Source organism: Trachymyrmex septentrionalis, unplaced genomic scaffold (assembly GCF_001594115.1).
Source record: "Trachymyrmex septentrionalis isolate Tsep2-gDNA-1 unplaced genomic scaffold, Tsep1.0 scaffold11, whole genome shotgun sequence".
In the NCBI taxonomy this organism is placed as follows: domain Eukaryota; kingdom Metazoa; phylum Arthropoda; class Insecta; order Hymenoptera; family Formicidae; genus Trachymyrmex; species Trachymyrmex septentrionalis.
Genome location: NW_017304228.1, coordinates 1,890,366 through 1,901,120, shown reverse-complemented (window position 1 = coordinate 1,901,120; position 10,755 = coordinate 1,890,366). Strand labels below are relative to the sequence as shown.

Here is a 10,755-nt window from a genome sequence, read left to right as displayed (position 1 = left end):
CTCGATTATGTGCCTCAAGATAAGTATACATGTGTATCTATCGTGATGATTTTTAATGATTTCTATCTTGCACGGAAAGAATGATTTTGATGATCCAAAAATTTAGCTAGATACAGATCTGAAAATAATTTTATTTTGAACAATTAAAATAATTATGTACTGTCAAATTCATAATACTGTCAAGTTCTACTCAATCTGAGTTACTTTTAATCGTTTCTATAGATCGCTATTATTCCTTCCTAATATATCGTTCATTTGACTTAAACAATTTAACTCAAGAAAATGTATTAAATTTCGCTCAAATTTAATTTATTATTTATTAAATCGGTACGTTAATGTGAATGATGTTTACTTTGAAATTAACTATATATACAAACATGAATTTATTTACATTTTAACACATATGGAGGTTAAAAATTGAAAAATATTATTTAAATCAAAGGATTGAGTTACCATTGCTCCCCTCTACACTGTTATATAAATCTAGAATATCAAATTTAATTTAATTTAAGTCTTCACTACTTCTGCAGCCTTTTCATTATATATATATATCGTTATTTTATATTAAATTATATTAAGTAGAAGTAGTGACAACTTAAATTTGACACTAGATTTAACGGTAGATATCAAACAAGGAATAATGATAACTCAATCCCTTGAGTTAAACTTTGTTATTTTTAACCTCCATGTGTGTTAAAATGTAAATCAATTCATTTATAGTTATAGACTTAACAGTGTAGGAAATGCGAGTATGAGAAATGCTGCAAAAAATTTTGACATTGTAGCAATCAACTTAAGCATCCTATACAACTTTAATAATCCAATAAAATTATTTTCTGAATCATTTTTCGGCTAGATTTTTTTAGGATTTAGCAGAATTATTCAACTATATTTAGTTGAATTTTTTAATACTTTATAAAAACCGTTCTTTCCGTGTGCGCTTGAAGAAGAAAATGGAGCAATAGATATTTGTGCGTAACCGATAGAGCAATGCTAAAAGATTAGTATAATGCGTGACTAACACACGTGGTTTTTTTTTGTAAATGTAATGCACGCAATAATGACAAGAAATATTACGAGAAGTTAACGAGTAATCGCGTTTCATTATTTATAAACTATGGATAATTATATTAATCGCTGAAGAAGTGCGATTTCATGTTTCCGAGGAATGAACTTTTTCCGCTCGATTGTGAAATGCCATTATATAAATTCGCCCTCGATCTACTTTTATGATTTAATAACATCTTCCATGATCTTAGAACGTCGCTACGTCTACATGATTCCGCTGGAATCATTCTGGTTGCAATTCGCGTGAGAATGGACCTAACGACGCATCGATTCGCGATTAGTTTTCGAGAGGTGCGCGTCGGCCCTCCGGGATTTTCACCGCGGTGCAGGTGGTGTCGCAATTTATAAAGTTTACGAACGTCTTGCTAGCCGAATTGAATTCTGTTTGTCACGTGTTTTATCCGATATTCGCAGCTATCCGGCCTTCATCGCAAACCCCCATTTATCGTGAACGAGGCACTTTGCAAAGACGGGAAAAGATTTTGCAAATCCAATCTCGATACGCCGAAGGCTCTCCTTCCCTCTCTTTCTTCTTTCCTTTCTCTCTCCCTCCTCCTTCTCCGTCGTGTTGATTTTTTTTTCTCTTTGCCGAGGTTTCCTTATTGTTCGCGTAGAAAGAATGCACGTGCATAGGACACGTAGTGGGTGCGACCGTAGTTTTGCGGAGTGGAAATGCATTAGGTAGATGGAACTCGTAATTGGAGCCGCCGCATGCACATGCATCCACCTGCCATATTTATTTCTTTTTTTCTTCCGTTTTTTTCCCTTCCGCTTTCGTTCTGTTTCTTCATCTCACTTTGCGGAACGCCCTTCATACGTTTACCTTAACGTTAGATAAAAGCGCAGCTTTATACATATTTTCGCGACGCTGTTCTCGCGACCTGTTGGCTCCTCGCGCGAGTATTTTTGCACGCGTACATGTATGCGTAGAAACGCAATCGGCACAACGGCACGATTTTTCCGCCTTTTGCGGTCGGACGATGTATGCAATCAATTCGCACGTGAATAGAATCGCGAAAAAGCGTAACATGCGTGCGGGCGTGGCGTTGACTGCCGATTGCCAACAATGAAAGCGATAAACCGGTCGCTTGCGATTATCAATCGACGATCGATATTACAATAATTATCTACAATGTCGAACTTGATTAGCGATTAACAATCTGAAGTGGTCGACAGTATTTCCACGGGTATACTATCCAAAATATTGAATGTATTCACTGAATGCTCAGTGAGGAAGGAAGGAATTAATTTGTTTGTTTATTATAATATTTTCGTAATATAGAATAACCTTTGTCTATTATAAATAATCTCTAATATTATATTTCTTACGTACTTATTACTGTTTATTATTTTCTCTAAGACCGTGAGAATGTGAGCGATATGAGCGTAATTTTATGTCGCTCACATGTGGCCTTGGAGAAATTATTATTTCTCTACAACCAGAAATATAATGTTAAAGATATAAGTTATTCTACTATAAATTATAATATTATATTATAATAAATATAATAATATTATGATAATTAAACATATTAATTCGTTTCTTGCTCGCTGAGTGCTTAGTGAGCGATTTAACAGTGTAATGTTGTTAAAGAGAGGGAAATTGGCCTCTTCACGCTCCTTTTCTCTAATTTTTGTTCACCACACACACAAAGAAATGTTTGGTATGTATATTTACTTTATTTGTTGATATGTGACTAACAAAAACTTTCTCATTTTTCCATTAAAAAATTGTGTTCTAATTAAAATTTTGTTAGAATAATCAAATTTTGATTAAAACAATACAATTTTTTATTCTAACCATATTTTTGGTGTGTGTTCTAATCAAAATTTGATTATTACAGTAATCAAATTTTAATTGGAACAACACAATTTTTTAATGAAAAAAAAGGAAGTAAGAAAGTGAAAAAATAAGAAAGTTTTTGTCACATATCAACATAATAAATGCTTGTACGTACCAAAATATTTCTCTCAATGCATTAGATATATTAGATATGGACTATTTAAATACGGATGTGGTCCATGCTTTGATACTGTCTACTCGTGCGAGAACTACTCGACATTTCGATGCCGTCTATCGCGTGTACGTACGAATGTGTGTACGTGTATGTGCGTGTGCGTGTGTGTGTGTGTGCGTGTGTGTGCGTGTGCGTATGTGTATGTTACGTGTACGTCTACATACGTGCACTACGTACGCGTGTGCGAGATGTGTAAGCGCAAACGGAACAAAGCCACGTTAAGCTGGTTGCGATTGGTGTGTTGCAGACACGAGGTGCCTGTCACCTCGGAGCCGATCACGGTGATACACATGGACGAGGACGTCGTCGTGGTCAACAAGCCCGCCTCCATCCCTGTAAGTGGTGTACTGCCAGAACTGTACTGCCAAAAAATTGTTTGTCGTATTGTCCAAGCCACGAAAACATTACACATATACACGTATATACACACACACACACACGTACTCTTTTGCATGTCCTCGACACTTTCCACGCAACCAAATCGCTTAACACTCGAAGTCCGCTCGCGCGTTTCGGTCTATCTGAAAAATTCCATAAGCTAGCTGTCTTTACAAGTATAATGTTACACAACCGCAGATTTTTACTGAAAATTATTCTTAGAGCATGTTTTCGCAGGGTTAAAGTCCCATCGCTGTTAAAATTAAAAATTTTCAGATTCTATTCTTTTGCACTCTGACTAACGAAATTTTCCACTGCTTTGTCTAAGTATATATATTTGAGTGTACCCCATAAATTAAATTCTAGCGTGTCTCAACCTGGCCGCGCAAACTTCCGCTCCTTCAATGTCGACCTTCTGATTTCGTTAGCGTTCTTTTATTTCCTTTTCTCTCTCTCTCTCTCTCTCTCTCTCTCTCTCTCTCGATGCATGGAAGGCGACTAAATCGCCGCTAACGAGTCGTTTTTCAGACGGTGACTAACAAAACAACGCAGTTTACAGATGTTATGCGTCAAATGTCAAGGGCCTCTGACGAGCTTTGCCTTTTTAAAATGCAACATTTCGACATCAGGCGACCTCGGTCTCTCCTGGTATACTTCGGGATACGACACAGTTACGACTAAAAAAAAAAGAAAGAAAGAAAGAAAAGCACGTAGAAAAAAGGGAATTTAGAATTTACGCGCACACGCAGGCAACTCGCATAAATGTCCCGCGGTCGCGAATGCATTACGGCCGCACAACCGCGCGAATAAAACTCACTATTAAAATGTTAATCGTGCGCATTACGGCGCTCGCAAATCACGAATAATTTACTCCGCGCGCTATTATTGCCGCTCCACGATAATGTCGGACTTTGTGGACTCCGCTGTAAAAATACATAGGTAAAGGACAGGAGCGTTTCTCGGCGTGGTACAAAATGCAATACCGCGAATCCGATGCATTAAACCGGTGATATCGGTGATTCATTGGCGTAAATTAACGGTCACGGTGGTTTCGTCGGAACGAGTTTTAACACCCTTTTGGTTTTTTTTCCACTTTGTAGCAATTCTCGTCTCAGTTATTTCAATTCGCAACGATAATAAACGCGCGACGACGTATACACCTGGCCGAGAAAATAAAGCGTCCCAAAGTTTCCAAAAAGAAGATGGCTCCGCGAGACCAGCTTATGAGACTTTAACGTACTCTTTTTCTTTCTCTATATATCTTTTTACCCTCTGTTCTCTTTTCTCGTTTTCGCTGTCGGGACCGTTAGTTGTGCGCCACCGCAGTGGTTGCAAGTTTTATTCTTCTACGACGGGCCGCGAGGCTTTGCTCGGTGATAAATACAGGCTCGGAGAACTACTAAGCTCGGCCACTTTTCCTCTCTGAAATGTCACCGAATGCACCGGTGGCTGCGTCCTCAGAGAGAGATCGTGTCTTGTCGTTAACAAGAGCTTGCGCAACAAAACAGCCGGGCATTAATGCAAAAATAATTCGACGCGCAAGTAGGTACTCGGCAAAGCACGAGCGCGATGCACGACTTAATGGTTCGCTTTCGCGTCCATCCCCGGTTTCTCGAGTACCTTTTTCCACTTTTGTCCTGCCGCGAACTACGAAGAGATCTCGGCCGCCCAACAATTGAATTAATTTTCGCGCGCAGACATCGTTAAAACCGTTATGCAATTGTGTGGCGCACCACGACTTTATCGTGTCGCTTTCGCTTCCTTGTTCCTCTCTCTCTACGTGAATTGTGACAATAGCAAAATTATTCAACTTTTTATCGCGTATCGCGTTCAGATCATTTTAACGCAGTAACGCATAATGTTCTAATTTAATTTATAAAATTTTAATTACATTAATATATATTTATGTTAGTATAATGTATTCAGATTAATATATTTATATAGTAATATGATAATATAATATTATAATAATAATTTACTAATATATTTACATTAATGTAATATTATATTTATCAGAAAACCATGCATTATTAGTTACCAAAGGAGTAATGGTAACTCAATTCTTCGAGTTAACATGATATTTTGTTATTTTTTACTTCCACGGAAGTTGTAGCATGTATGTCCAAATCAATCCATTTCTGTGGCTGGTTTCAACATAAACAGTGTTCACATATATATGAATGCATTTAGTAAATAATAAACTAAATTTGAGTTAAAGCTGGTTAAAGCGACTCATTAATTATGTGGGAAATTGGGTCTCGGTAAAATGAATTAGTTTTCACATGTAATGTACGCTTATAATGTGATTAATAAAAGATATCATGACGCAAAGAACAATAATGGATTAATAATGGATGGTTTTTAAGCTATGATGTATCAAATGCGTAAACTTGTGTTCACAAAGCAGCTTTGATATATCTTAAAAATTATCCATCATTAAGTCTTGTATCTATTAACATCTTTTGTTCGCCACATTAAGTCACTGAGACTCAATTTTCCACGCTGAGAAAAAAAATTGTTCTTTTGACGAAATTAATTTTATCAAATAAACATTTGTTTTTCTGAGTGCACATAATTAGTGCGATCTAATATATTTGTTTCGGTTAAATTGTTTAATTCCGCTACTTTAGTTTTAAATTAACGGCATACAGAATAGGAGCAGTAGCGAAAATAAGTATTATTTGATATTATGAATTTAACGGTGCAATGACAGAGAAAATAGATTCAGTTATACATTTTTAGATTTTACGTAACAAAGTTTTACGTCGGGAAAACTCGTCGTGCGTACGATAAATTTATTAAAAAATTCGGAATTCGTTCGCTTGCTCGAAATTCTTGAAATTCATTTTATGGCGGAGAGAGGAATACACGGAAGGTGTGAAATCCTAGCGGTGGCGAATAGAAAAGTGCCTTCGATCGCCGGATTATTATAGCGGTTCGCCGAGTCGCTGGGGGCGTTTGATAGCCGACGTACATTATTGTGCATACGTGCACTGTGGTGCTGATAGACGCGCGGACTTATCGAGCCAGGAAGAGTCCGATACGATCCGCCAGCTAGTCAGCCAGCCGATCGTTGTACCTATAAATCCGCATTGTCGGCCGGAATGCATAAAGCTCGTCGTTCCTGTGCCATACTGCCATACCGATTCAAAACGATGAATCGACCTTCCTTTTGTAGACATGAGTGCTTTTTGTCCCGAATTTGCCAGGAGAAATGGGTCGATCGCTCTTGCGTGAATGCGTACACGTATGAGCGTCCGTGTTGTGTGTATGCGTGTGTATCTGTGTCTACATCGAATTTACATTGGCCACATGCCGATAGGCACTGAGTACATTCATTAAGTAGTGTAAGCTCCATAAATTTACCGCTCACATCTCATTTCCTGAAGATATTCTGGTTACTTTATGAAAAGTTTAGCGTGAAATACAGGAGTAATTCTGGGTTCGCCTCGCGAACTCATACTGAAATTATGGTTAAATTGTAATACAATTGCAATTACAGTTATTATTACTGTGAAAATGATAATAACTATATTTTTATGATAACAATGACTATAATTGCAATTACACTATAATTTAACTATAATTTCAGTGTAAGTTTGCAAGATCACATCGCAGGATTACCTGCGTATTTCATAAACTTTTCATATAGTTATTATTATTTTTAATGATAATAATAACTGTAATTTATAGTCATTTTGGGTGTTAACTCTACATAGTTTTCGATATAACTACACATAATTATTATTACTAACATAGCAGTAATAATCATAATTGGTACAACATGTAATTATAGTCACAATACAAATATAGTTATAAATTAAAAAATTTCTCTTTTCTCTCAGAGTAGGACGAAACTATATAGATTGTCTTGAGTTTTCCTTTTCTAGTATTTAGACAATTTTTGGATTCTTAGATTAGTACTTCAAGCGGAGCGACGGGGCAAAAATAAAATCATTTGATCATGTCTATGTTCGCAGGTTCATCCATGCGGTCGTTATCGGCACAACACCGTGGTTTTTATTCTGGCGAAGGAGTACAATTTGAAGAATCTTAGAACTATTCACAGGCTGGATCGGTTGACCAGTGGCATTCTTTTATTCGGCAGGACGCCGAAGAAGGCAAGGCAGATGGAGCACCAAATAAGAAATCGACAGGTTGGTTGCATAAGCGTACGTCTCGCGGGTATGCGAGAAAAAAAAAACATATAGACGTGCAGCTGGCGTCGCTCGTCCGTCGTTAAATGACGGAGACGCTTACATTGGCGTACGAATACGACGATCGTAATTGTTCTATACGTTGTATGTCGTATTCACATGTCGTTTTCTTCACATTCCAGGTTCACAAACAGTACGTGTGCCGAGTGGAGGGTGAGTTCCCTGAGGAGGAGGTAATTTGTTCGGAGCCAATCGAAGTGGTTTCCTACAAGATCGGCGTCTGCAAGGTCTCCGAGAAAGGCAAAGATTGCGTCACCCGCTTCAAGCGTCTCAGCTACAATGGCAAATCGTCGGTGGTGCTGTGCAAGCCACAGACTGGACGCATGCACCAGATCCGCGTCCACCTGCAGTACCTCGGCTATCCCGTGGTGAATGATCCTCTCTACAATCACGTGGTCTTTGGCCCGCACAAGGGAAAGGGCGGTAATATTGGCAAGACCGACGAGGAGCTCGTCCGGGATCTCATCAGCATTCATAACGCCGAAAATTGGCTCGGTATGGATGGCGATTCTGACATGAGCCTGTTCAAGCCGAAACTGGAATTGGAGGAACGCATGCTGGGCTCCGGCAATGACAAGGACAACGGTTCCTCGCCATCATCCACCCCGGGTTTGGTCGAGGACGAACAGCAGCAACAACCGCAGCAGCAGCAACAGCAGCAGCAGCAGCAGCAGCAGCCACAACAGGAATCCCTCAAGGTCACCGTGGGAACGCAGACAGGCTCGGAACCACCAGATTCCACTTTCGCCAACGACAAGGTCACCGTTGACCCGCACTGTTACGAGTGCAAAGTCAAGTATAGGGACCCGAAGCCGTCAGATCTGGTGATGTATCTGCACGCGTGGCGTTACTGCGGTCCGGGATGGGAGTACGAAACGCCGCTACCCGCGTGGGCAGCGAGCGATTGGACCGGCGACGATCGATAGTTCAGACAACGTGATCGAAGACGATCCGCGTGGATTCCTTGGCGAGTAGTCGTCGTCGTTGTCGTTGCCGTCATCGAGTCTCAATCCCCTTTTTTGATATCCTTACCCCGTGCCTTCCATCCGCCAATGAGCGATTTTGACCATCGTACGCAAACAAGTAGACGAATACGCATACATATACACACAGTAGACAAACAGACGTGCATCCCCCTACAACTTGGCCGTCGGACTTTCCGGGATGCTGCGGTCCGAGAGAAATGGAGATTGCTGGAACAATCTCACGTCGCTCGATATGTACATTTCTGCAAACTCGTCGTCGATATGTTGTCGTAAGCGACAACTTGGCGTTATCATGAAGCGATTCCGACGGATCATCGTTTACGCGCAGAAATTCACGCTCGTTCTCTACGTAAGCGACAAGTATACCCCCGTCGCGTGCGTTCTCGTTTCGTTATATATTTCTGGCAAAGTCTCACACAAATCCCTCATGCGGGCGATTTTATGCGGGAAACAATCCGAGACGCGACGCTATTATGCGGATTAATCATAGCGACAAAAGACAACCGTTGTTACCGATCCTATTACCGCAAAGCTGTCCCGATTTCGGGAGCCAGTTAATAAATCAGATTATCATTATTATTATTTTTGTCTCGCCGCAGCAATTTTCTGGGTTTCTCAATGATGTTTCCTCCAAGCAAACCTGGAGCGCCTTGTACAATTACGCAGTAAATTTACACCGAGATGTCGTAATAAGGTGCAATGTGATTGTTCCTACGATCGTTTCTCTCCGCGTAACAGCCGCAAGAATGTTCTTGCATGGTCGGTTGATCGATGTGGATCTTATAAGTCGCAGGACTTCGTTGTCAACTTCCGAATCAATCACGAATATTGATTTTTTTGCTATCAGAAAGATTAGTATATATTGTGACAAACAAAAGCGATCTGTGATTATATTACCGCGATATTTCTCGATCAAAATATTTGTCGATCAAAAATGTTTAACAATAAAGATGCAGCCGCACAGCGAAGCGACAAAGATGAAAGATAATTCTATTTTCATTTTAAATTGTGATATGAAAAGATACGATTAACTGAATAATTTTTGTTTAATTGTAATACAAGTGATATTTCACGCACAGAAATTGTATACAAAAATCATTTGCGCGAACGCTCTAGTAGACTGAGACAAATGTATGTTCTGGAAAACGCGATAGTCTTGACTGCTTTTATGAGCAGTAACGGTCAAAAAGTCACTGCCACTGGAACGAGGTACCCCTAACATGTTAGAGAAGATTGATGCATCTGTCGGAGGTGGCATGGTATTCCGATGGATCGTATCATTCATCTTGATTTATGACGTACACAGAAACGTGGAAAGCCACGCGTCTCTCGTCTATTTTCTATGGTCGCGAGAAGTCATTCGGCTCGCGCGCGACTGTTACTCTCCAATCTTACGGAACATTTTGATTCACGAGAGATACCGCTTGATCCGTTTCTCAAAATTCCAGAACTTTGCAGAAGCAATGTCTTATCATCTAAGAATAAACGACGGTGCGCGAAGTAGCGGTAGTATGTGACGTTTCGCACTCGATCAGCGTTCTCGGGAGACGTTCTCGGTAAATCACCGTCGTGACTTCGAATTTGACTTCGAACGGACGGAAGTGAACAGGCGATATCGATTATATATTCGGTAGCAGTGTTGCTTTTGGCATCAAATCCACCTCAGTACTTTGGCTTGACAGAAGTCAGGTATAACTGGGAGATAAATTTATCCTCGACGGCTCCGGCTTTGGAACAATTTCAACGAAGCCCTGCGATTTCTGTATTATCGTATAGTGGTTATGTATCGCTAATATACTTATTGTGAAAGATTACTGTAAATGTCAAACGAGAGGGAAAGAGAAAATTATTTATACATCGGTCAATGCTAATAGGAAACTCTCCGATGTGGTATCTTTGTTCAGGGCCGACGAACATGTGAATCCTCTACACATGTGAATTTGGCACGTTGAATTTCCACACATGTCGAGCTACATGTAACATTAAATTTTTACCGAGTAATTTATTGGATTTTTATTGGTGATATTTTAATAAACAATGCTGCGCGCTCCATTGGCTCATGGCGGAATCTTTGTTCCTCTGGGCGAC

General features: G+C 39.7%; 1 protein-coding gene across 3 annotated transcripts in view; it reads left to right on the top strand.

The window, feature by feature from the left end:
• Positions 1-10,749, top strand: part of LOC108750820 (RNA pseudouridylate synthase domain-containing protein 2-like) — a 171,059-nt gene extending 160,310 nt beyond the window's left edge. For all 3 annotated transcript variants that reach the window (XM_018490623.1, XM_018490613.1, XM_018490605.1), the window contains 3 exons: positions 3,334-3,421; positions 7,445-7,621; positions 7,804-10,749. In XM_018490623.1, coding sequence (XP_018346125.1) covers positions 3,334-3,421; positions 7,445-7,621; positions 7,804-8,607 — 1,069 coding nt within the window. In that variant the 3' untranslated portion in view covers positions 8,608-10,749. The remainder of the gene's footprint in view (positions 1-3,333; positions 3,422-7,444; positions 7,622-7,803) is intronic.
• Positions 10,750-10,755: the final 6 nt, after the last annotated feature.